Genomic DNA, 27,971 nt, shown 5'->3' on the forward strand with positions numbered 1-27,971 from the left:
TACGTAACAGCGTGCACAGGATCCGAAAGCCAGCGCAAGCTTCCTCAGGTTACCCTACCAGAAGAGTGTCCCTAGACTAGGGCACCACCAACCCCGCTGTGTACTTTTTTAATCATTCCCTATCCAAAAGAGAAGACTCAGTTCGGGATTCTGCATTTGAACAAATGGTACCCAAGTACAGGACTCTAACCCAGAAGCTGTGGCAGGTACCTATAGTCCCTGAGAGGCTGAGAACAGAAGATCACTGGAACCCAGGAGTTTGAGGTTGCTGTGAGCAACGATGCCATAGCACTCAACCAAGGGTGGACAGAGTGAGACTCTGTCTCAGAAAAAGAAAAAGAAAAAGAGAAAAGAAGTACAAAAATCTAAGTCTTCTGAGGAGCTTCCTGAGAGTCAGGACTAGTAAAGAGGAAGAAGACATACGGTGACGGGCTTCACTCGTCTGAAGGAACAATCCACTAAGCTTATTTCACATACCTGGAGTTCCCAAGTCCAGAATAAGGAGTTGGAAAAGGGGGATGTTTTAGGTTAAATCATAGGCTCAATACACAAATGAGCTTTTTAGTAATGTGAGAGGTAGCAGATTCTTCAAATCTCCAAGTGGCAAAGCAAAGGCTCCTGCATCCAGTGGTAGTTTTAAAATCTTATTCAAACTAAGTAACTCCATAACTTCAGACCTTCTATTATAGTTCAATAAACATGAAAGCCCTTTAGCCAAACAAAGCTCAAAAACAAACAGGAATGCCAACACTAGGGACTCCTACACACACAGCTTGTCATCAAATTCCATCTTCTCCTTTGAATACTTCTAAATGGAATGAGCTCTATTAATAACTTAGTGGCCATTTCCAAAGGCAGTAATAAATACAATGGGATTACTATAGTGAATGTGGAAGTCACACCTGAAACCAGGAGTAACCTTTTTTTTGAGACAGAGTCTCACTATGTCACCCTCGGTAGCGTGTCACAGCTCTCACAACAACCTCAAGCTTTTGGGCTCAAGCATTCTCTTGCCTCAGCCTCTCAAGTAGCTGAGCTCACAGGCACCCGCCACCACCCCTGGCTATTTGTAGAGATGGAGTCTCGCTCTTGCTCAGGCTGGTATTGAACTCCTGAGTTCAGGCAATCCACCCACTGGGCCTGCCAGAGAGGGGTGACAACCTATGATTTCAGTAATGACCTGTAAAGAAACTTTTTGCCTAATTCACATTAATAAAGATTACAGAAATGTATTGGAATCAAGTATTTTAAGTGAAAAGGCTGCAAAAGAGAAGGAAAACAAAAGGGAGATGAAGCAGCGGAAAAGGGGAGTAAGGAGGTGACCAAACAGAACTATTCTCTTAAGATGAGCCATTCAGATTTGCACTTTCAAAAGCGCTCTTCACTGAGAGAATGTGTGAAAAATGACCAGACTCTACAACCAACACTTTCAACTCGTCCAGCATTACACCAATCCACCTTTCAACTAGGCCAGCCTCAGACAGGAAATAAAACAAAAAAATTAAAGAGCATAAAGCAAGCTTTTTGTTATTATTAATGGGTTATTCAGGGTAATGGGGGGATCACAGCTTTTTGCTCAAAGCAATTACAGCACTTTTAAAAGAGAAATGTTATATCTTCAAAAATTTCTTTCCACTTGAATCAAAAATTTGGATATTTGATTGAAAGGTGATGTTGGGGCTCAGGACACATCACCCTAAAATATGAACAGACTATGTTGACTATGTCACCCCAAAATATACCAGCTGGTTATTTTAAGGAAGTGCAGACACAGGAGTAGAGCTCTGAAAAGATATCCTTTTGTAAAAGAAAATCACATTTATGCAAGAAATGTACATTAGTAAAGTATGGATAAGGGGGAAAAGGGCTGCTTAAAATGTTTATTACCTGAGTTTTTTTATTTTTGTCATTTTTTTTGAGACAGAGTCTCACTCTGTTCCCCTGGGTAGAGTGCCGTGGCATCACAGCTCACAGCAACCTCAGAACTCCTGGATTCAAGCAACCCTCCTGCCTCAGCCTCCCCAGCAGCTTGAGACTACAGCAGCTTGCTACAACACCCTGCTATTTGTTTTCTATTTTTAGTACAGACCAGGTCTTGCTCCTGCTAAGGCTGCTCTCAAACTCCTGGGCTCAAGGAAACCACCTCCCTTGGCCTCCCCACCCCCCAAGTGCTAAGATTACAGGCGTGAGCTACTAGACACCCAGGCTATTACCTGAAACTTTCTTTATCTACAAGACAAACTTTACCACACAATTCCTTCCTCCTTCACCCTCCCACAACTTGTGTGAAGACCTCCTGCACCCTCCAAGCCCCAAATCCCTGTTCTTTTCTGTAGCTCGGGATGCTATAAGCTTTAATCATCTGACTCATCACACATTTTGTGGGAGTCCCTTGCGCATACAGGTATTAAACGATTTTTTTCCTTTGGTTAAAATTCTGCCTTGTGTCAATTTAATCCATAGACTAGCCAAAGAATTTAGGAGGGTGGATGGAAGCCATTCTTCACTCCTCTGCAGCTTCTGAGGCTCAGTGCGGGGCCTCCTTCACTGGCTGAGACACCACTGGCAAAACGTGGGTTGCAATTAAGATTTCTTACCACATCAAGGCTCCCAGATCTCTGCCTGCAGAGTCTGGTCCAAAATGAGAGTGGTACAAGTTGTTGTCTTTTTCCCTTCATCTGCATAATCCCATCACTTGGAGCAGAAGATGTTACACCATCTTCAATCATCTGACCCTTCTTCGAGTCTCATAATTCTGTGTGACTCCTGTATGTGCATAATTAAATTTTCTTTCTCCTGTTAATCTAACCTATGTAAATTTAAACAGCCCAGCACGCCCACCAAAAGAAAAACACCTAGAAGGACAGAAGAAAGCCGTTTTGTCCTCCTGTACAGAAGGAATCATCGAGGGCAGATCCGATTATATTCAGGAAACAGACTGTAAACTTGTAGTTGGTAGCAGCAAAACACTCTCCTCCCTCAGGGAGAAACAGTCACCTGAGGTTCCTTCCACAGCTCTTCTCAACAGGGGATCCTTAGTACAAATAATACTGGGGAAGACATTACAAAAAGTCAATGCAAAACAGTTCAAAAACCCTAAAATGTCAAACTAGTTAGTCACGAAGTAAATCCAGATCAAAGAGAGCAAAAACTAATAATGATTAGAGCATTTTCTTCATAATGTGCACTAATACTTTCCTAAACTCAGACTTCTACAAAAAGCATGCCTAGGGCGGCGCCTGTGGCTCAGTGGGTAAGGCGCCGGCCCCATATACCGAGGGCGGCGGGTTCAAACCCAGCCCCGGCTGAACTGCAACCAAAAAATAGCCGGGCGTTGTGGCGGGTGCCTGTAGTCCCAGCTACTCGGGAAGCTGAGGCAAGAGAATCGCTTAAGCCCAGGAGTTGGAGGTTGCCGTGAGCTGTGTGAGGCCACGGCACTCTACCGAGGGCCATAAAGTGGCCCTACAAAAAAAAAAAAAAAAAAAAAAAGCATACCTATTCACCTTACACCCTGCAGAAATAAAGTCATTAACACCTTCTTTGTGCATTCCAATTTTACTTTTTTCCTGTCTTCCTCTGCTGAAAAGCCAAAATGTGTATTTCCCTACACCACAGGAAACAAAACAAGGGCATTCCATCTAAATTGAAGGATGTCGAATTCCCAGGCATATCCAAGTAGGATGTCAAAGGTCGTGCCCTATGTTCGACCAGAACAAAATACTATTAATATTTTTATAGCCAAAATGAGTACTGTTAAGTCCAAAAGCTCTAGCCTTATGAAAGATGTAGGGGCATTAAAATTAAAAATTAAGTTTTCTAAACCTACATGAGTATGCTGTCCTAGTAACATTCAAATTAATTTCCATGATAAACAGGGTTCTAGGTCTAAGAGTCTGATCAGGGGGCCCAGGATGTGACGTGACCTATCCAGGTCTGTAAGAAGGTGGCTGCTAACTTGTTTCAGGCCAGAGTAACAAGATAGCAACCTCAGGGAGCAGGGACACACCCCCTCCCCGGAAGTGAGCTTTCCTGCAAAAGGCCCATCACAAACTTGAAAGTTTAACAAAAGTCATTCTTTTTAATGAGTCCCAGCAAGCCACACAGAAACAAGCTTAACAGGCCACATGACTAAGGGGGAGGGGAGGGCGTCTTCATTTCAAATCCCAGGGGAATATTTACACAGTTAAGGATCAGAAAGAATTCCTCCCATGCATTACCTTATAACCTAAAGTGTTTTAAGTTCTAGTTTTATCCGTATGACTTAGTTACTTTTTCTTCCAAGTACTCTTTAAAATGAGTTCTTTGAAACAGAACTAGGGTTGGGGAGTATAAATGAGGCTTAATTGGAGGCCCCCAAGTTGTCAATCATAATAGATGACTTCTGAGGTTGAAAGTGTTTTCCTTTTCCCCTTCTTGCCTCTTTCATATATATATACAGGCAGAAATCACGGTTAGTCTAAGAACCATAACCATCAACAGCTTGTCTTTAATTAAAATGTCTCCATTACTCTCATCACAAAGGACATTAGAGTCCTCCTATGAATATGTTCAACATTCATATGACCTAGGATCATTTACATAGTTCGGTGGAATAACATGGCACGGCGATTTTTTTCTCAGAAATGTGTAAGAGGCATGCAATCAAATGGTTACAAATACAGAAGTTGATGGACTTTAAACATACATCTCCCAATAGTTTGTGTGTTGGGGAGGAATTCAACGTAAATATGGGCTACATCTATATCAATGTAATATTCTCTCCATTTTATACCACATCTCCCACACCCTCTACCTTAAGTTCAAAATAAACCAATCACATCAAAGAAGGCAATGGCACAAACTTAAACTACTTATTAAAAAGCCTAAAATGGGGGCGGCGCCTGTGGCTCAAAGGAGTAGGGTGCCAGCCCCATATGCTGGAGGTGGTGGGTTCAAACCCAGCCCCGGCCAAAAACTGCAAAAAATAATAATAATAAAATAAATAAAAAGGCTAAAATGCCGCTAAGCTGAATGGATTACTTCAGAATATTTTTTTCTAGTTAGGCACCAAGGGAGAATTTCAGGCTAAAACGATCATGAAGAAGGACAGCCCCAGACAGAACAGTGACAGTGTCTAGGGGACCCCTCCTTAAGTACGAGGATAGGGCCAATTCCAAGGGACTACCTAAATACTCAAGGATAATCTTTGAAGCTTGGGATATCACACTTTTTAAATTTATTTTAATAATCTGGATTGTGAGGTCGGCGCCTGTGGCTCAGTAGGGTGGGGCACTGGCCCCATATACTGAGGATGATGGGTTCAAGCCCAGCCCTGGCCAAACTGCAACAACAACAAAAAAAACAATAGCCAGGCATTGTGACTGTGCCTATAGTCTCAGCTACTTGAGAGGCTGAGGCAAGAAAATCGCCTTAGCCCCGGAGTTGGAGGTTGTTGTGAGCTGTGTAACACCATAGAGCACTCTACTGAGGGGGATAAAATGAGACTCTAGCTCTACTAAAAATAAAAACATAAAATAAAATAACCTGGATTGTGCTTTTAAAGGAAAAAAAAAACAAAAAAACACTATCTATGTTGCCAGGCTGGCGTGGAATCAAGGGGCTAAAATGATCCTCCCACCTTGGACTCTCAAGTAGCGGGACTACAGACTCCCTACCACACTGGCTGGGCTATATTTTGCAAGTATATTCTCTGTATAACACGTTAAGATGTCAAAACAGCAATGCAAGAAATATAAAGCACATGAAAGAAACATCCAGGATTACTGGGACATAACACTATAGGAGGATTAGTACAGAACAGAGTGGTCACTGCAGGAAAGTGTCAATTACAAAACTAAGAAAGAGGATAACATCAAACACCCTTAATTACAATAAATTTTTAACCCTGATAAATTTCCTTAGCATCAGTTTTTTAGTTATACCAAATATTTCAAGAGAAAAAATGCAATAAAAATCATTTATGATCTCCTTTAAAATGTAAAGCAAAATACTAAGTATTTAAAATTAGTGTTATAGGGCGGTGCCTGTGGCTCAGGGAGTAGGGCGCTGGCCCCATATACCGAGGGTGGCGGGTTCAAACCCGGCCCCGGCCAAACTGCAACAAAAAATAGCCGAGTGTTGTGGCGGGCGCCTATAGTCCCAGCTACTCGGGAGGCTGAGCCAGGAGACTCGCCTAAATCCAAGGGGTGGAGGTTGCTGTGAGCTGTGATGCCATGCACTTTACCAAAGGCGACAAAGTGAGAGACTCTGTCTCTAAAAAAAAAAAAAAAAAAATTAGTGTTATAATCAGAAAACCTTCATGTTACTACAAATGCACATGGCAAATATAAACCTAGGCATAATTTGTAATTCATTCTAATTCACAAGTTCAAGAAACTACTCCAAGCACGCAGGTAACAGAAGACATTAAAACTATAGGAATCTTTCAAATTCTATGTATCATATCCTAACGGGCCACTAAAGTGAAAATTAAATTCTAAAAGGTTGAAGGAGAGAGACCAATTCAGTCACACAGATCATGGAACTCTGTGGGTGGAATGGTCCACAGGAAGCTCTCCCATTCACCTCATGTAAATTTCATGATGGTCTGCATACCTACCCAACCAGAGAAAAGGTTTCCAATGCCACCAGCTTGGTACCAAGTACACAAACAACCCCTGTAGATATTTACTGGTTCTGCAAGCTCCCTTCTCCACCCACCCCTTCCACCAGCCCTGCAGAGAGGGAGTTCCTCTGACAAAAGGGTCAGTAATTCTTGCCTTAAGGTAGCCCTGTTTCTCCAGGAGTCCAATCACAGCACTAAGGGCTGAAACCTGACAATGGACCCTCACTGGTATGCCAAAGGGATGATTCCGCAAGTTAAGCCTCACATCTGATGAAGGTACATCATCTCTGAGACAAAATTATGGTGACTGAACATATCTATATTAATGTTAAATACAACCCTATGCATAAGATTATATGAGAATAACTGAAAAACTTGTTCATGTCAAAATAGAATGAAATCCACATTCTGACTATCACTACCTCAAGGATCTACCAAAATAAGAGCCTCTAGCTAAACCATATGCAAACCATTTCCTTTGACCTTGCTTCCAAGCAACCAAACTGTCTCAAATATTTGACATTTACTTGTATAGACCATTTTCAAATATTTATGTGGTTAACTTGTTTCTAAGCTTGGGAGGACACAATATTTACAAACCTGGGAAGTAGGTGATTCCATCATCATGTCTTTCTCCAAGTTGGATTTGAAGTTTCAATGCATGTCTTTTCAGACACAGAAGGCAGGGTCCCTTTTCACTATCACCCTCGCCACCCGGCAAGGATGAAACCTTCAACTCTGTGTGCGGAACTCCTCAGTCCAACGACCAGAAGGGTCTTTCTCAGCCACCTGCCTAAGGCCTCTAGGGCACAGTACTGGTGAGGAAAAGCACTAATTTTCTAGATTTAAAAAGGAAAAGTGATATAAAAGGAGAGGGGAGAAATGGGGAGGAAGCCAAGCCCAGTCCCCCTCTAGGCCTCTGCTAAGGCGTCAGACACCAGAGCAATGAAGAGATTTTTATCTTCCCTCTACCTCCTTCCTTCATCAGGCTTCCCTTTTGCCAAAGACCCAAATAAGACCGTGTTAATAGTGTTCCTTGGCTTTTCTACTGCAGTTACAAAATGCAACCACTGAGATTGTCTCCCTGATGGCAGGTTAATTTAGCTACTTTCAAATTTTTAACTGAGTAAACCAAAAGCAAGGAGCCGCAATGGCAGCAAAGCCACGGCAGTATTGTAAACTTCAAGGTGGAGGAACCAGGGTTATAAACAGAAAAACATGTTTTCTCAACCCAGCTGCTTATCGAATCTCTAACACAATAAAAGTAGAGATTACCAAAACTATGACCCATTTTCCAGATTTGTGAGGAACAGCAATTGCGAAAACCTATTTACCCAAGAAATGTCTTTAACCAAACAAAAGAGAACAAATGGAAACAGTCATGGGGTACACAATTAAAGAACACTTTAATTGAGACAAGTATCATGAAGGGGGGGAATAAATCAAGGTAGAAAGAGATTTTCATTTTGATCTTAAAGATAATACAAAGAGATGCTGGAACCAAGACACAATGAAAAAGGTAGTAGCCTCAAAATTTCCGAGTGTGGTAGGCCAAGGCTGTTCAAGAGAAGTGGGCTTGGTGGAGACACTGCACTTCCCACATCAGGGTGCTGCAGTGCAGACCAATGGGCCACAATGCTTTTGAGATAGTACTCTCCTCTGAGAAGGCAGGGGTCCTCGAGAATTAAAGGACTCACCTCACATAGCATCAGTGGGGATGGGCTATCCCGGAAGAAAAGATCTCTCTCCCCACAGATCTACAAAGTGACTTCCACCTCTCCTCCCAGAGGGAGGTGAGACCCTATACGTTTTCCCTCCAAAATTAGAGCTAAGATGATTTGAAGGATAAAGATGTTTTACATAATGTCTCTACTTACAAATGAAAAGAAGAAACATTAGTTGTAATTTTGAACTTCACTGACTCTACAAACATTAATTGTGGTTTTAAAAAATCCAACTGGCCAATTCCAGGCTGTTTTCTAGTTGGGTTTTGACTAGATTCACCTGACCTCATTAACAAACATGCAAGTGTGAGCTCCTGGTGTACCCTGAGGTCAGCAGAAGTGGCTCAATGCCTGTAATCTCAGGTCTCTAGGAGGCTGAGGAGGGTGAACTGCTTGAGCTCAAGAGTTCAAGACCAGGCTGAGCAAGAACAAGACCTCATCTCTAAAGAAATAGCCAAAATAGCCGAGTATTGTGGTGGGCACCTGTAGTCCCAGCTACTTGGGAGGTTGAGGCAAGAGGATCGCTTCAGCCCAGGAGTATGAGGTTGCTGTGAGCTATGATGCCACACCATGGCGCTCAGAATGACAGATTGAAACTCTGTCTCAAAAAAACAAAAAAAAAATTATGTTTAATAGTAATCTTTCTTTCCTTGAATCATTCTACCAAGATGCTGGGCATGAAAGTTAATTTTAGAAAACAAATCAAGCAAAGAGCTAAATATTTTATAAATGCCAACTATTCACATTAACTCAATTATGTAATCTGTTCCACATTTTACCAAACTCTGTGTCAGTTTTGAAATCAAATGTTCATAATACAGTATAACTAAAGGCCAAGTTTAATCTGACAATAGAGATCCTCCTACCTATACATTGCAAACTGAATTTCATACATCTATCACTTGCAGAAACTGATGCTTCCCCTACCTTCTTGGCTTTATGAATGCCAGTCCATCATCCCAAAATTAAATTTAGAAAATAAAATGGACTGGCCGGGCGCCGTGGCTCATACTCTGGGAGGCCAAGGCTGGAAGATCACTTGAGCGCAGAAGTTCAAGACCAGCCTGAAAAAGAGGGAAAACCCAACTCTACTAAAAATAGAAAAATTAGTGGGCCCGGCTCAGTGACTCACGCCTGTAATCCCAGCACTCTGAGAGGCCAAGGCAGGCGGATCGCCTGAGATCACAAGTTCTAAACCAGCCTGAGCTAGAGTGAGACCTCACCTCTAAAAATAGCTGGGTGTTGTGGCAGGTGCCTATAGTCCCAGCTACTGAGGAGGCTGAGGCAAGAGAATCGCTTGAACCCAGGAGTCTGAGATTGCTGTGAGCTATGACATGACAACACTCTACCTGGGGGCAAAAAAGTAAGACTCTGTCTCAAAGATAAATAAATAAAATATTTCCCTTTAGGCCAGCACGGTGGCTCATGCCTATAATCCCAGCACTCGGGAAAACCGAAGCAGGTGGATTGCCTGAGCTCACGGTTTGAGACCAGTCTGAGCAACAGCAAGACCCCATCTCTAAAAATAGATGGGCACTGTGGCAGGTGCTGTAGTCCCAGCTACGTGGGAGACTGAGGCAAGAGAATCGCTTGAGCCTAGGAGTTTGAGGTTGCTATGAGCTCCGTGGCACTCTACTGAGGACAACAAAGGAAGATGAGAAGATTAAGAAATATACTCTTAACACAAAGGAAGATGAAATGTAAAAGATCCATGTTTCAAGGAAGAGTTTTTTCCCTACTAATATATTTACACCATGACACTCTACTGAGGGCAACAAAGTGAGACCCTGTTTCAAAAAAAAAAAAAAATAAGGAAAAAGAAAAGAAAAATTAGCCAGGCGTCATGGCAGACACCTATAGCCTCAGCTACTTGGGAGGCTACGAAAGGAGTGTGAGGTTGTTGTGAGCTAGACTGATGCCAGGGTACTCTAGTCTGGGGCCAAGTAAGACTATGTCTGGGGAGGGGGCAGCACAGTGGCTCATGGGTAATCCTAGCACTCTGGGACGCTGAGAGATGGGTGGATTGCTGGAGGTCAGGAGTTCGATTGCTCACCTGAGCAAGTGAGAGACCCTGTCTCTAAAAACTAGCCCAGAATTGTGGTGGGCACCTATATTCCCAGTTACTCAGGAGGCTGAGAGAAGAGGATCACCTGAGCCCAGGTGCTGGAGGTTTCTGTGACGCCACAGCACTCTACCAAGGACATACTGAGACTGTCTCAAAAAAAAAACAACACTCAGGGAGGCTGACGTAGGTAGATCGTTTGAGCTCAGGAGTTCAAGACCAGACTGAGCCAAAGCAAGACCCTATCTCTAAAATTAGCTGGGCACAGTGGTGAACTCCTGTAGTCCCAACTACTTGGGAGGCTGAGGCAAGAGAATCACTTGAGCCCAAGACTTTGAAGTTGCTGTGAGCTATGAAGTCACAGCACTCTATGGAGGGTGACAAGGTGAGACTTTGTCTCAAAAAAAAAAAAAAAAAAAGATTGATAGGTAGGAAGACAGATGTGCATTTGCACCAGGCTAGAGTGCCTTGATGTCAGCCTAACTTACAGCAACCTCAAACTTCTGGCCTCCCAAATAGCTGGGACTAAAGTTGCCTGCCATAACATCTGGTTAATCTTTCCATTTTTAATAGAGAGGAGGTCTCGGGCGGCGCCTGTGGCTCAAGGAGTAGGGCGCCGGTCCCATATGCCAGAGGTGGTGGGTTCAAACCCAGCCCCGGCCAAAAAAAAAAAAAAAATAGAGAGGAGGTCTCACTCTTGCTCAGGCTGGTCTCAAACTCCTAAGCGCAAGGGAACCTCCCACCGAACTAGGATTACAGGCATGGAATGTGCATTTAGATAAAGCAAGTGTAATGAAATGGTAGTAGCAGTAACTAGGTGATAAACATATAAATGTTTGAAGTAGAATTCAATTTTGCTGACCATTTGAAAACTTCCATAGAGAATCTTAAGAGAATCTCCCCTTCAAGGCTCAGCTCAGTGGCCAATAACTTCGCTAAACCCCTCCTACCATATGTTGTATTCATGTGTCACTTCTGGTCTCCCCACTGCATCCTCAGTTTTAAGTTATTTCTACTATTAAAAAGCATCTATCTAATACACATCTCACACAGAGCAATCATTTCACAAATAAACGGAAAAAAAATACTCCAATAAACTACTGAAAATACAATAATCACTGTTAGACTACTTAAATTATTCTCACGATGCAGATTGTTATACTCTTAACACAAAGGAAGATGAATATAAAAGAGTCATGTTCAAGGAAGAGTTTTTTCCCTACTAACATATATATATATATATACATATGTATATATATATATATATATATTTTTTTTTTTTTGAGACAAAGCCTCAAGCTATCACCCTGGGTAGAGTGCCGTGGCATCGCAGCTCACAGCAACCTCCAACTCCTGGGCTTAAGTGATTCTCTTGCCTCAGCCTCCCAAGTAGCTGGGACTACAGGCGCCCGCCACAACGCCTGGCTATTTTTTGGTTGTAGTTGTCATTGTTTGGCAGGTCCAGGCTGTATTCAAACCCGCCATCTCTAGTGTATGTGGCTGGTGCCTTAGTCGCTTGAGCTACAGGCGCCACCTTCTACCAATATATTTATGATATAACTGAGGCTCTGACACCTGTAAACATTAAGTTAAATTATAATATACAGCAGCATAAATTACGAGATTACCAGGTGTTTGCTCAGAGAAGGCAAAAATTCCTCTGGGTAGGAACCAAGATTGGTAGCAAATGAACTGGCTTGAGTCTTGCAGACGAAGCAAGATTTGCAGAATTTCCAGCACAGACACAAGATGATCCAAGTCCTTGGGATGGGATGGTCTAGGCCAGGCCTAAAGTCATGAAAAGCTAAGCTAAGGTAATGGTTAAGGGCTGGGAGCTGAAAGTCTCAAGAGACCTGAGAAAGAAGTGTTAACAAACTTGAGTTGCCAAACACCGTGCTAGGACATGGCTGAAGAAGACATCAGGGCTGAAAAGTAGGGAAAGGGCTCACTAGACCATTAACCCAACTAGAGACCTAAAGACAAGAAGCTAATCCTGACAGGGGAGGGAAATATAGTGTGTTTGGTTAGACATGTTGAACTTGAGGTAAAAGGGGGACATTTACAGCCTTTAAGTATCTGAAAAGACAGGGCAATTAGAAAACTTATCTAGAGGGCGGCGCCTGTGGCTCAGTCGGTAAGGCGCCGGCCCCATATACCGAGGGTGGCAGGTTCAAACCCGGCCCTGGCTGAACTGCAACCAAAAAATAGCTGGGCATTGTGGCGGGCGCCTGTAGTCCCAGCTACTTGAGAGGCTGAGGCAAGAGAATCTCTTAAGCCCAGGAGTTGGAGGTTGCTGTGAGCTGTGTGATGCCATGGCACTCTACCGAGGGCCATAAAGTGAGACTCTGTCTCTACAAAAAAAAAAAAAGAAAAGAAAACTTATCTAGAAAAACACCAAGAAAAAAGTCCTGAGGTATACTTAGGACTGAAGACAGAAGGAAGAAAAACAATGCATGAACCAACTGGAAAAGCCAGCTGGGGGAAGGACCAGGATAGTAGAGTGGAACAAGACTCCAAGATAAGAGAGGATTTCTCAAAGCAAAGTTGAAAACAGGAAGACTTAAGAAACATGCCCCCCAACTCTACCCCACCCCAGCCTTAGCTGACCATCAGAGTGAAGCTTCAGTAATCAGAGCAAAACCAGGAAACAAGGACTCCAAATCTAATCAAACTCACAGCTCTTGCATGAATTTTTTTTCCTGTAATGAATATTAATAATGAAATATTATGGCATGAAATAAAGGACACATATTGAATTTAGGCCCTTATTTAAGTAACGTGTTATGGTAAAAATTCACTATCCGTCGGTAAGGCGCCGGCCCCATATACCGAGGGTGGTGGGTTCAAACCCAGCCCCGGCCAAACTGCAACCAAAAAATAGCCGGGCGTTGTGGCGGGCGCCTGTAGTCCCAGCTACTCGGGAGGCTGAGGCAAGAGAATTGCTTAAGCCCAGGAGTTGGAGGTTGCTGTGAGCTGTGTGAGGCCACGGCACTCTACCGAGGGCCATAAAGTGAGACTCTGTCTCTACAGAAAAAAAAAAAAAAAAAAAATTCACTATCCGATATGCTGAAAAAGGGTTGCAAATTTAGCTTTCCAACGATATGAGGCTTAATACCAAAACTACTGTAAATTTACTTTTTCTTCCTTTTACTTTTATAAAAGCTGTTAAGAGGGTGGATGAAATAAAAAAGAAAGATGGCACAAACACCTTGCCAAGTCAACTCAAGACTCAGTATCTGCAGGGCTTAACCCCTAAGTTGTAAAGTGGAGGCAAACTGAGTGGGACAAACTAAAAAGCCACAGGGAGAAAAAGTGTTTTAAAAGGATGAACCTGGCTTGGTGCCCATAGCACAGTGGTTACAGTGCCAGCCACATGCACTGAGGCTGGCGGGTTCGAACCCTGCCTGGGCCAGCTAAACAACAATGACAATTGCAAAAAAAAAAAAAAATAGCCAGGCGTTATGGTGGGCGCCTGTAGTCCCAGCTACTTGGGAGGCTGAGGCAAAGAGAATCGCTTAAGCCCCAGAGTTTGAGATGGCTGTGAGCTGTGACACCAAGGCACTCTACCGAGGGCAACAAGGTGAAACTCTGTCTCAAAAATAAAATAAAATAAAATAATGTAAAAGGATGACCCATAAGAAAACAGATATAAAAAAATGTACTTTCTTTCATGTTTCATATGTTCCTTAGAAATACACAAATAATGGCTGGGCGTGGTGGCTCACACCTATAGTTCCAGCACTGTGGAAGGCCGAGGTGGTGGACTGCCTGAGCTCAGAGGTTCGAGACCAGTATGAGCAGGAATGAGCCAGAGTGAAATCCCGTCTCTACTAACATCAAAAATAAGCCAGACACTGTGGCAGGCGTCTGTAATCCCAGCTACTGGGGAGGCAAAGGGAAAGAGAATCGCCAAAGGAAGAATAGAAAAAGAAAAAAAAAAAACTTCAAACGAAGAAGAATGAACAAGCAAGCTGAAATTAAAAATAAAAAAAAAAAGAAAGACACAAAATAACAAGTAGTAATCTCTACCAAGAATTTCTGAGCCACTGACTTGATTTTTGTTAGTCTTTATCAGCAATCAGTAAAGAGAAAAAATTTTCCCACACTTGAGAATATATGTATATATATCCACTGAAATAAAAGCCTTCATCCCTTAGATACCAAAATAAACATTTTTTCAAGTTTATCTGGTCCTCTGTGGCTCAAGCAGCTAAGGCACCAGCCACATACACCTGAGCTGGCGGGTTCGAATCCAGCCTGGGGCCTGCCAAACAACAATGACAATTGCAAAAAAAAAAAAAAAATAGCCAGGCGTTGTGGCAGGCGCCTGTAGTCCCAGCTACTTGGGAGGCTGAGGCAAGAGAATTGCTTGGGCCCAGGATTTGGAGGTTGCTGTGAGCTATGATGCTATGATGAGCTATGATGAGACAGCTTGAGGCTCTGTCTCAAAAAAAAAAAAAGGCCAAGGCAAATTTGGAATTGCTGGGAAGCAAGAACAAACTCATTCTGTCTTCCACAGAACTGAACAGTTGCTTTCCCCAATGACTATGGAGTTTACACTTTCCAAGAGAATCCCAGGAGCCCCAAAGCTATAGCACACAGTCAATTCCCATTATGCCAGGGTACTAGGTAGTTTGCAAGAGCAGTGTTTCAGAAAAACGGGAACAGTTCAGGTGCACGCATGCATGCACACACACCCAGAAATTCCAGACAAATACAGATAGCTGCTCTCTTACAACGTCTAGTACAAAACTGCACTTTAGGAGCTTGGACAAAGGAGTTAAAAGCACAAAGACAGGCAAAATGTTTATAATCTACAGAGATTCTTTTGAGACACAGTCTCATTTTGTCACCCTCAATAGAGTGCCATAGCATCACAGCTCATAGCAACCTCCAACTCTTGGGCTCAAGTGATCCTCTTCCCTCAGCCTCCCACTACAGGCGCCCTCCACAACATCCAACTATTTTTAAAGACGAGGTCTTGCTTTGGCTCAGGCTGGTCTCAAACTCCTGAGGTCAGGCAATCCACCCGCCTGAGCCTCCCAGAGGGCTAGGATTACAGGCATAAGCCACCATGCCAGGCCAAGTCTACACAGATTCTAACATACCACTGAGTATTTTTTCCCCTCAAACCCATTTATAGGACCCTGTGCAGAGCATGAAATCCTGTTGCTATTATTACCTGCTGTCAAGATGACACCTTTTTGGCAATTCAGGGGTCTCAAAGAACTTTAACTTTTCAAAAGTTTACATTAGATTAAAATGCCTTCTTTTTAGGTGTCAAATGGCCCCACCTCTCCAAAAATAAATTTTTTTTTTAATTAGTGGCATAGGCCTAAGTGCTAGCTACCCAAGAGGCTGAGGCAGGAGAATTGCCTGAGCTAGGTGTTTGAGGCTGCAGTGAGCAGTGATTGATCTTGCCACTACTACACTCCATCCTGAGTGACAAGGGGAAAACCCTATCTCTAAAATTTTTTTATTAAAAGCTACCCTTTCCACCATCTCCCAAACCAAAGATGTGCCACAAAACCATAGGCAAAAAGCAAAAATGAAGTTCTTATGAGTCTCAAAAAAGGTATTCTGACTTACCACCTATTTTGGAATTTCTTAACAAAATGTTTAGCCAGACTTGTTCAAGTAACTTTCAGACTTTAACAAATAAAATATCATTTAGCTGCGTAATCTCACCCATTTTTAATTCTCTTTCCTCATTCTTGCTTCCCCACGTACATAAATAGTATCCACATTTTTACCCAACTTTTTATAAAAATGATTTTAAGGTAATTTCAGTGACAAACCAGAAGTAGAAAGAGGCCTCAGGTTCTCTACTCAGATTCACCAGGATTCTTTAAGTCAAATATTTTTGTGCAGGAAGAAAGCAGCCATCTTGGTAATGGGATCTCTGTGGCGAGTTAAATTACTCACCTACAAATTAAGAGCCCAAACTGAAAAATATGAATTTTAACATATAAGAAAATCCATTATCAGTTCACAGGCCAAATTAAAGAATCTTCACTTCAAATTAAGAGTATTTGAGGTATCTCATAAAACAATCTGAAAATGTCTTTGGTAAGTGTTAGGTGTCAAAAGTTAAAATCATTCTTTTAAACTAAATAAAATGTTCCAAATAACATCAACACAAAACACAATAGTCAATTCAAAACTTCCATTTAAAAAAAAAAAAAAATCAGAACTCACAATACTACTTCCCAAGGTTAGAATGCTTTCTATGTGAGAAAATAGGTCATGGAAACGAAGTTTCACTATTTATAAATACTGCACTAGGTTCAAAAGATCCTGGATTTTCCAAAAGTCTTAGGTTCCACTTTATATGTGACCTTCTGACAGTTCTAGCCAAGATTAAAACAAGTGTAAAACAGATTAGGAGATGGCCATCTCTCAAACATACCCAGTGCTTAAAGGCCTAAAGAAGGACACTGAAGTGTTTTTGAACTCTCTAACAGCTTTCCAACTAGTTTGTCCTATGCAAATCACTTTCAAATTTTCAAGCAGGCCCCAGGAAGTAAAGCACAAGAAATTGTATATTTAAATATTCAGTCTAATTCCCAGTAGTAAATCACAGGAAATATTTTGTTCCAAAGCAATGTTTCCTTAGTACTAAAACAGTTAAGTTTTGATTTGCATTTAAGAATTAGAATTTTTAAAGTTAAAAGTCATAGTAAAATTTCTCTTATGAATCTTTACAACAGGAAAGACTTTCAGATCTGAGAGTGAAACTTGGTTTTAACAAGTAACTTATTTTTATGAAAAATATAACCAGAAGACTAGTTATGACTTGAAACAGTTCAGGTTGTTTCTTTCCTTCTTAAAATACCCTTTTACTCAAACTGAAAATGCACTTGCTGTAATCTGACTTGCACCAACTGTCTCTCATTACACCTGAAACATTTACTCATTTGAGAAAGGCAGCCTGCTCCTTCCAAAGCCCAACTATGTTCCCAACAGGAACTGCCACTGGGCCTCCAGTTCCAGATAATCTTTACTTAACACTCAATAGCTCTGACCTCTGGTAAGCAAAAAAAAAAAAAAAAAAAATTTTTTTAACTATAGTGTACCTGCATTTTTAAAAACTACTACTAAAATGGTTGGGAAGGTGATTTGACTATTTAAAAAAAAATCTTTAAGTAATATTCCTAGTTTAAGAATAATTCCCTGACATTTGAGAGGCAAAACTAAAAATATCCCTTTCTCTCTTTAAAGAAAGGCACTCCAACAAGTTGAAGTATGTTGTATCCACTTCCAAGGACATAAAAGAACGGTATAAGTACACACTGTACTTTGAATACCAAAAAAAAAGATTTTTTTTCTCCTAGTAAATGCTTTATGATAACTGAAGTAGGATTGACAGATGAGCAAATCAGTCAAGTACTTAAATTCAAACGTTACTTAAAGTAAGATTTGGCAGACTATCCCGATTTTCTGGCTTAAAAAGATATATGCCAGCTTATCTATGCCTTAAGGGGGCACTTGCCTTTTTGAAATCCTTGGTAAAATAGCACGTAATGCCGACTAATGAGGTTATAAGTGATACCTTTACTATAAAATACACTTTGGAAAATTAATCCTAGCTCCTTCTCCAGGAACTTCTCTAAGTGAGAAACTTGGCCGTTTTGACACTCATTGACAATGGCAAGGACAGTGTATGCAAAATAAACTTGGTACAACAAATGCGCAGCAAAAACCAATCTTTATTATGCTGCACACTCAGGATGAGGAGTTGAGAGGTGGGAAAGGTGTTTGGCTCAACCTGACAGCCTTTACAGCAATCCCTACACCCGTGCGTAGTAAGAAACAGCTTGGGAGGCCGCAGGCTGGACCCTGCCCTCCTGAGCTTTCCCAGAGCCCGATCTCCGGAGAGCCCCGGGCCCTTCTCTGAGGTCGGGAAGTGCCTGTCCTCACCCTGAATCTCTCCCTTGCCTCGTTCAGGAAGGGCAGTCTCTTCTACAATTCTCCATCCAAGCAGGAAGTCCCCGACCGTTCCCTTGACGCACACCTCCACTTCGACGCCCCAAAACACCAGTCACAAAGCCCCCAGCCTTACCCCGTATCTGTACTCTGTGCTCGACAACACTTAAGTACCGAGCTAAGAGAAAGCACTTTTACATCCCCCAGCCCCTGATCACCTAGGGCAGCTTCTGGGTCTCTAATTGAAAGCCTCGCACCCCGAACAAGACCAAGTTTGGGGACACTTCCCTGAGTGGAAGTGCTGGCCCCGCCGCGCGCGGCCCGGACACTCTGGCCCTTTAAAGACGCTCGCTTCCTGCGCCCGCGGCCCCTCCCTCGCCACCAGCTCCAGCTCCCGCCCCCGCCGAGGGTCACACTTGAACTTTAGCTCTCCCAGCGCTGCCGGGTGCCGGCGCTCCGCTGGCGGTGGCCGCCCCTTCGCACGTGTCGGAGGCGCTACCTCTGGTTCAGGACGCCCAGCTCCGCGCACCCGAGGACACTCTGAATAAAATCAAAACAAAGCAAAATGTGCACTGCCCTCCAGAAATGGTGCACAGTCCCTGGCCGGCCGCGCGCTGCCTAACCCCCTCCACCTGCAGCCTGGTCTCAGGGCAGTGGGGCTTCGAGGCCCCCAGCCTTCCCTCCCACGCCCGCACGGCTGAAACAGTTCCGTGGCGCAAGGCCAGGGGAACACGCGCTGCGGGGGCAGAGAAGCTGCCTCTCCCCGCGGAGGTCCCGGAGGTAAAGGTACAGCCCTGAGAGTCCGCACGGGCCGCGGGGGAGCAGCTCCGAGTGAACTCCCTTCTCCTTTCAATGGCAAACTTTTCGGCTCGCTCTGACGTCCACTTCTTGGCATATTTTTTCACTCCTTAGTTCCCAAACGAGCCTCTTTCCCCGTCCCAGTCGAACTCTCAGTTGCACCGGCGCACATATGCACTGCCGTCCCGGACCCGTCTCGGCCAAGCCCACCACTGCAGCCGCCCCTTCTCGCCCTCTTCCCCGCAGGCGCTGCCCTCGTTTCCTGCACTTTCAGGCCGGACAAACCTGCACAGCCGCCCCCTCACCTGCCCCACTGCGCCCCAAGGTCTGGGGGCCCCCAAGGCCGCTCACCTTCCAGCCGGCCGAGCTGTTGCTGTCGCCCTTATCCTTGAAGTAGGGCACGCTCTTGACCATCCACTCGTAGATCTGCGACAACGTGAGGCGCTTTTCCGCCGAGCTCTCGATGGCCTTGGTGATGAGGTCGGCGTAGGACAGGTTGCCCCACGCGTTGCGGCGAGACGAGCTGCTCTTGCGCGGCTGCCCCGCGAGCGGCCCCGCGGCAGCAGCGGCGGGGGGCACTGGCGGATGCTGTGGCAGAGGCCCGGGCGGCGGGGGCTGCGGCGGCGCTGAATGCAAGCAGCCCGCCTCCGGGCCCTGGAAGTCCCCGCACAGCCCCCCGGTGGCAGCAACTACGGCCGCCACCGCCACCGCCACGGAGCCGGCCGCCTGCGGGAAGTCCTCACTCTCCTCCAGAAGGCTCAGGTTGCTCATGAAGTCGGCGCTGACAGCAGCTGCCGAGGCCGAGGGCATGCCCGCCGCAGCTTCAGGGTTCGCAGCCGCGCCGCCCGACGGCGCCGGGCTGGAGGTGGCCGAGTTGGACTGGCTGAACTCCGGCCTGGGCAGCGGCCAGGTACATGAGCGCGGCCGGGGCAGCGGCTCGAAGTCCGGGTCGATCTCCACCACCTGGGGCGCTTCAGCCATGGTGACCCCCGCCCCTCCCCCAGCCGCGGGAGAGCCAAAAAGGAGGAGAGCGCAGCACTGGGGGCGGAGGGGGAGGGGGCGCGAAGAGCCCGTCCGAGATTTGGGGGAGCGAGGTCGGCGCGGCGAGCGGACTGAAACTAGAAGGAAGGCGCGGCGGAGTGGCGGAGTGGAAGCGCGAGCCCAGAACTTAACTTCGTGGGTGCATCCACATCGAGGCTTCTCCGGGTCCGCTGCACGTAGTGGACGACTGGCCAGAGCCGCCTGGTCCTGGCAGAGGTGGTGCCGCACTCCTGCTGACAGAGCCACGAACTAAAGGACGGTAGGACAGACGCCGCGGGCCGCTGGCTCTCCCCCGCGGCGTGCCCGCTGAGCTGCTGCCTGTTGAATGTGGCGGCGCCACCGGCGGCTGTAGACTACGCTGCCGCCCGACTTACGGGATCTGCCGCTGCCCCCGCCCGCGGCGGCGCGCGCGCCGGCCCGCCCCTGACGAACGGCCCGCACAGCCAATGGGCGCGCGGCAACGCCGCCCCAGCAGCCAGTGGGCGCCGGCCTGGGCGGGCCCGGTTTTCCACCGGGAGGCGGCTGTGTGTTGGTGGGGGGTAGAAGGGTGTTTTTCTCTTTCACACACTTTTTTTTTTTTAATCTCTGTTATTATTTTCTGGAAATTCTCGAGTGTTTCTGTGAGTCTCTCCCCCTCTCAGTGTTTTGATTGCTAGGAGGCAAACCAGCGTGGAGGCGGTGGCGACACTTTGTTTACTACGGAGGAGCGAAGCGGAGTACTCGGGAAGCCCAAGCGGAACGAAGCGCTCGCTCTGCCCAGACCCGGGCTCAGAGCCCGAAGCCGAGGGCCGGGGGCGGCTTCGCGCTCCGTGCTCCGAGTGGCGGGCGTAGGCGGCCTCGTGGAATTCTACTCAATCGCCCCCTCCCGGATCCACCCGCGATATCTTTGCCGAAGAGCAAAGTGTGGAATCGGTGGGGTTTGTTTTTAATGGTTTTTTCGCTGCGATCTGTCAAGTCTTCCAGTCCCCGCACGGGCGGCCCAAGCCCCAACCCCAGGGCTGCGGCCCCGCAGTCAAGTACGCGCCGAGAGAGCCCTCACAGCCGCCCGACACCCACCTTTCTGCACCCGGAGATGAGCCCCTGCTTTTTGACATACCCGTGGGCCAGCCTCCCAGCCCGGCAGCCAATGGCCGGATTCACTACGTTCTTGGCCTATGAGGCTAGAAATGAGGAAGATACTTCTATTTCACTGCACACGCAGATCCAAAGGCTTTCTAAACCTCTTGCCCTACTGTGAGAACCTCTTGCTCCAAGCGGGAATCTAATACCCTGTCCGCTGAGTCCAGGGCGAAGGGGTCAGAGGAGAGCATTTAACGACAACCTTATCTCTTTATTACTCCTAATTAAATTTAACTATTTGCTTGTTATTTCTTTTTTATTTAGAATGGAAGTGATGAGATTTTGAATAAAAAGAGAACACAGGACCAAAACCTTGGTGTGCAGCCTTGCTCCACCCCCAAGTTCCTTTGGCTATTTACTGCCCACCCCCACCCCAACCTTTCCTGATCTCGGTGCAGGTTAAGGACGTCCTGTGGTTCTGTCTGGGATCAGTGGGGCCAAAGGTAGGAAGACAATAGCCCTTGTGTCTCAGGGAGCAGAAGATACAGTTTTCAAGTCTTGTTTTGCTTTTTTTTAGGAAGAATATGGAAGGCATTTCGTTTTTTTAGAGAGATGGGATCACTTAGGATAGAATATGCGCAGGAGGGTTATAAGTATCTTGTCAAAAGGATAGTCCCCAGTTCTAAAATAATCCCCATTCTTTTTTGCATATAATTCCTCAATTGAAAAAGTGGCATCTGGAGAAAATTAGGCCTCTTTGACAAAAGTTAAAAAGATTTAGAGTTATTTTTTCCTTTACATTCTTACTGTCATCTCTCTAGTCCAGGCCCCTATCTCTTCATAATCCATTTATGACAGCAACTTCCTACTGATATTAGGGATGGGTGGGATGGGGCTGGTGAGCCAGATGGATTGGGGACAAAGTTGGTTCCCACCCTCTTCCTCTGGTGGTCTCTTCGCATTTACCTCAGTATTTGGAAATTTGGAAAGTTTGGGCCTCCTCTGCCAGCCACTAGGGGACCTCAGTAATCCAGACAGTGAGCTCAAAGCAAGGGCCCAATGCACAAGTGTTGCTACCCTCGACCTTTCCAATTACACTCTGCCTAAGCAGCCCCCATTCTAACAGCCGCACCCTAAAAATAGGCGGTGCCCTAATGGATCATTCTTGGTAAAGGAAGCCAGCTGCAAATTTGGCCTTGCCTCTATTCCGGTTTTTCAGGGCCTCAGAGAAGAGTATTTATTTGGTAAAGGGAGTTTTCCTACAGACCTCCCAAATCCTTGAAATCTTTGAAGCTGTTCTGTGTAATTGTTTATTTAGATGTCGTATTTTGCTTTTGTTTACCCTTTTAAAAAAACTTTTGACTAGAAGCAGCCACCTAGAACCTGTACCACTAAAGTCCCCGACATATAGGCCCCAAAATTAAAAATTCATATTAGAAGGGTTTTATAGCTAACTACCCTACTGTTGTGTCTAAATATCAGTCTACTGAAGGCCCAGTGCAGTGGCTCAGGCCTGTAATCCTAGCACTCTGGGAGGCCAAGACAGGTGGATTGCTTGAGTTCAGGAGTTCCAGACCAGCCTAAGCAAGAGCGAGACCTCATCTCTACCATAAATAGAAAAACCGAAACAAGAGGATCACTTGAACCCAAGAGTTGGAGGTTGCCGTGAGGTATGATGATGCCATGGCACTCTACCCAGAGCAACAGCTTCAGACTCTCTCTAAAATAAATATCAGTCTACTAATAAAGTATTGGTGAATATTTGGATTTTTTCCAGCTTTTAGCCATGACAGACTATTCTGGGTGGAGCCTGTGGCTCAGTGAATAGGGCACCTGCCCCATATACCAAGGGTGGCGGGTTCAAACCCAGCCTCTGCCAAAATGCAACAAAAAAAATAGCTGGCTGTTGTGGTGGGCACCTATAGTCCCAGCTACTTGGGACACTGAGGCTAGAGAATCGCCTAAGCCCAGGAGTTGGAGGTTACTGTGATCTGTGACGCCGCAGTATTCTAATGAGGGCAATAAAGTGAGACTGTCTCTACAAAAATAAATAAATAAATAACAGACTATTCTGTAAAGAATAAGCATGTGTAACTGTCACTTTATGTCTATACAAGTATATCTGTCTATAGGAAGAATTTCCAGAAATGGAAGTCACTGGGTCAGGAAGTATATGGATTTGTAATTTTGAAAGACAGCCAGATTACCCCCCATCAGGATTGTATCAAGCCAAACTGTCTTTTCAGGTAGACCCACAGAATGTTATAGTTGAAACTAAACTTGCAGATCCCCTTGGTATTCTCCTTTAACGTAGAAAAGCAAAGGTGCAGAGGGGGATACTGATTTGTCCAAGGTCACTAAGAGTGGTCATGCTAAGGCTAGAGCTCCAATTTCTTGCTTTCCCATCAATAACCTCAATCGATACACAGAAAAGTATAAATATCCTGTAATCCCAATATAGTGATAACCACTGTAAATTTGTGGGGTATTTTCTTACAGTCAACCTACAGATCTTAATAATTTTGGTTAGATGAACTCCCCTGAACTGAATGAGGCTATGGTTTAAAAGATTAAGAAAGCAAACACAAAAAGATGATAGTGATAGTAAGATAATGAAAGAAAAAAGATTGCAAAAGAAGTGGTTTTGCTTTTTTTGTATGAAAAATGTAAAGGTTTTCTCTCTCTGAAGGGTGCCAAAATATTTAGGTCAGCACTGGTTCTGCTTAAGAGGAAAAAGTTATTTTCTCCTCAGTGTGTTTTGCGGTTGCTGCTTGCTTTGAAGCCTTTTTTCTAATGATTATCACTTACTAGTTGCTACATGTGGCCGAACTGGGAAGAACAAAAACAGGGAAGAAAAATGTTTTATGTCAGGTAGGGACAATTAAAATGAAAGAGGAGATAAAAAAAAAAAAAAATGAAAGAGGAGATTTATCCTTACAAAGCCCATCTCACAGACCAACGTGACGTTCTTCTCTGCGCAGTTTTCAGAGTAACTATTGCCTCATCCTTAACAGGAAGACTGAGGGATGGTTCCTTTTGATGAATTCCCAGGCAGAAACTTACACATTTACCCATCACCAGCACTCAGTGGATCTCTAGTTTAAATTCTTGTTTGTCAAAACAGATAAGTTCAATTTAACAAATACGTGAAAAACTTGGATGCTTATTTTTTATTTTATTTATTTTTATTTTTTTGTAGAGACAGAGTCTCACTGTACCGCCCTTGGTAGAGTGCCGTGGCCTCACACGGCTCACAGCAACCTCCAACTCCTGGGCTTAAGCGATTCTCTTGCCTCAGCCTCCCGAGTAGCTGGGACTACAGGCACTTGCCACAACGCCCGGCTATTTTTTGGTTGCAGTTCAGCCGGGGCCGGGCTTGAACCCGCCACCCTCGGTATATGGGGCCGGCGCCTTACCAACTGAGCCACAGGCATCGCCCTGGATGCTTATTTTTTAATCGTGACATTTCACTTCATACTTCACGTTCTTTTTCCCAACAATTATCCATTTCCAATTTTTTTATCTGAATTATTAGAGGGTCCCACTATCAGCCTGAAATAGCCTTCTTTCAGTTTGCCTATAGAAAGTAACAATGTGAAAAAACACAGCCTCGAGCCTTTAAACCAGGGTTCTGAAGTTCTGAAAGCTGGCATATTAACTAGTACCTATAGTAAGGTCAGAAGTAATCTTTTTTTTTTTTTTTTTTTTGAGATAGAGTCTAATTCTGTCCCCCTGGGTAGACTGCCATGGTGTCACAGCTCACAGCAACCTCAAACTCTTGGGCTTAAGCGATTCTCTTGCCTCAGCCTCCCCAGTAGCTGGGACTATAGGCACCCCCCACAACACCCGGCTATTTTTACAGACGGGGTCTCACTCTGGCTCAGGCTGGTCTAGAACCCGTAAGCTCAGGCAATCCACCCATCTCAGCCTCCCGGACCAGAGTGCTAGGATTACAGGACCGTGCCTGGCCTTAGAAGTAATCTTTTTTTTTTTTTTTGAGACAGAGCCTCAAGCTGTCCCCCTGGGTAGAGTGCACTGGCATCACAGCTCACAGCAACCTACAACTCCTGGGCCCAAGCAAGTCTCCTGCCTCCACCTCCCAAGTAGCTGAGACCACAGGCTCCTGCCACAAAGCCCAGCTATTTTTTGGTTGCAGCCATCATTATTGTTTGGCCAGCCAGGCTGGATTTGAACCCACCAGCTCAGGCGATGTGGCTGGCACCTTAGCTGCTTGTGCCACAGGCACCAAGCCAGTAATCATTTTTTTTAAGGGATCACTCCCTTTGGGTTTTGTCATTCATTACACAAATATATACAATACAGAGTGCCTACTGCATACATGCCAGGTACATCTTAGAGTCCATTGTTTTGATGGTAAATCGCTTGAAGTCAAAAATGGTAAATTGATCTGATACTGGATATCAGAATTAAGAATGCCACTCATGAATAACCAGCGATGCATGTTGACAATATTTATTTGGAGGAATTACACAGAATAATATTTGATAGATGTAGGAATGCTAAGGTAGGAAAAAAATAAATATTATCATAGTCACCATCACCGTTTTGGAGTGAAATACTGAGATGAAGTGGAAAAGTTTAATAAATATACCATCCACAGGCCAGGGGAGTGTGAGCTCTGGCTACTAGGCCTCAGGGCTGGAATGATCTTATTCCAAATGTACAAAAGACAGAGGTAACCTACAATTATTTATCTATCACAAATAAAGATGATGCCTACTAACCTGTAACAGAAGGGAGGCACTGGGCAATGAATCAGAGATTCATTTTCAACTCTTCAGTGAAGAGCCCATGTTTGTCAGCTTCCACAAACTTTCCTTCACTTTGCAGTATTAGTGAGAAACTACTTGTGGGTCTCTGCTGTAGGAATGCTAACACGTATTTGTAGATAATCTAAATGACCAACAATAGGGAATGGGTTAAATAAATAACGACAAATCTGTAAGGTAGACTCTCATACAGCCACTTAAAATAAATTCTCAGACAAAGAGTTTGAGTGACATTCTGATAATGCCAGTGATATGGTGTTTGAAGGGTTGGATAGTACTACCATCGGCTAAAAACGTTAGTCATGACTGTATATGGGTGATGGATTTATAGGTAATTGTTACTGGTCTAAAACAGACCCCTCATTGTACAGGCAAGTAAATAGAGACACTGAGAATTTAAGTGATTTGCCCAAATACTGTACAGTTAGTGAAGCGGTGGGACCAGAATTCAGATCTCCTTAAGCATTCACACAAAAATTCTGCATTCTGTTGCATTGTTTTCCATGACATTGCCTTTTGCAAGCAAAAGTTTAAAGACTATTTCATGAAATTCAACCTATTTTATTTTTTTTTTTTTTGTAGAGACAGAGTCTCCCTGTACCGCCCTCGGATAGAGTGCCGTGGCGTCACACGGCTCACAGCAACCTCTAACTCTTGGGCTTACCGATTCTCTTGCCTCAGCCTCCCGAGCAGCTGGGACTACAGGCGCCTGCCACAATGCCCGGCTATTTTTTTTTTTTTTTTGTTTGAACCCGCCACCCTCGGCATATGGGGCCGGCGCCCTACTCACTGAGCCACAGGTGCCGCCAATTAAACCTATTTTAAACACTAGGTCTTTACCTGTCTTTGAGACAAGAAAATGAACTCCCCCAAGCCCCAAACTGCATACACATCAGAGTTAAATTTTTTTCTAACATTGAGGACTCATGGAATTGCCATAAAATTAACGGATGGCACGTGAAATTCCAAATTCTCTGAATGTCACAAATCTGAATCTTGCATTCCTGTTTAAAACACAATGTGTTTTCACTATTTTATTTCTGTTTCTTGTCATATTAAAGCTCTTATGCTTCCAGAAAAGGGGGGACATATGTATTGAAGAAGAAAATGCTGCCATGGAGAACACAGATGGTAGTACATTTCTGGCAGAAAGGAAGTTTGACAAGGCATTTTACTTATTTACTTGGAAAGCTAATATGCATGAATGTTCACGTTAAGCAGTAAGAAATTAATCGCCCCCCCCAAAAAAAAGAAGAAATTAATCGCTGTTTTACAATTATCAATTCGGTTGTTTTTTGTTTTTTATTTTTTTTCAAATCTAATCACTCTATTTCCATAACATTATAGTAGGGAAAGGTAGTCAAGTGTGATTGCAAACAAACTACTGACTAAGAGAGTCTAGAACAGTAATAATAGAAGGAAGGAAGGAGAAACTGTTAGCATTTTATAGTAACTAACCGTGTTGCTTGCCATTTGTTGATAAAAATCAATAACCAGAGGTAATGACTGTGTAGAGTACATTTGCTTTTAATGTGATACATGCTGTCACCAACTGTGTCAGTTAGGGTGTAAAAGCAGGAGGAAAGAGCTTATCAACCTTTAGATTTGGCTGGCTCACTGGGCCCAACCATACGCAAAGCCTACTGTGCCAGAAAGTCAACATAGATGGATATGAAGTATTTTTTCAGAATATCAGGTTTCTGTTTTGTGGTAAATACAGCCTTTAAAACACTTTGGAATAATCTATATTCTAAAATTTAACTTTTAAAACCAGAATTTCTAATTAGCTGATCACTGATACAGTGCTGGAGGAAAACTTGACTAGTCTAATATGATGCTATGTGTACTTTAAATAGTTTTGTGTTTCAACAATAAAATGAAAACAGAACATTTGATGGCTATGTTGCTTGCCTGAGCTCTACAAGATTCCAACCTGGAAAACTCTTTCCACATACCAAGACTAGGCT

General features: G+C 44.3%; 1 protein-coding gene across 1 annotated transcript in view; it reads right to left on the reverse strand.

The window, feature by feature from the left end:
- FOXO1 (forkhead box O1) overlaps positions 1-20,507 on the reverse strand; it is a 110,881-nt gene extending 90,374 nt beyond the window's left edge. Inside the window, exon 1 of the mRNA XM_053563219.1 lies at positions 19,466-20,507. Within this exon, the coding sequence (XP_053419194.1) occupies positions 19,466-20,095 (630 nt within the window). The 5' untranslated portion in view covers positions 20,096-20,507. The remainder of the gene's footprint in view (positions 1-19,465) is intronic.
- Positions 20,508-27,971: the final 7,464 nt, after the last annotated feature.

The sequence above is a fragment of the Nycticebus coucang genome, chromosome 15 (genome assembly GCF_027406575.1).
Source record: "Nycticebus coucang isolate mNycCou1 chromosome 15, mNycCou1.pri, whole genome shotgun sequence".
Classification (NCBI taxonomy): Eukaryota; Metazoa; Chordata; class Mammalia; order Primates; family Lorisidae; genus Nycticebus; species Nycticebus coucang.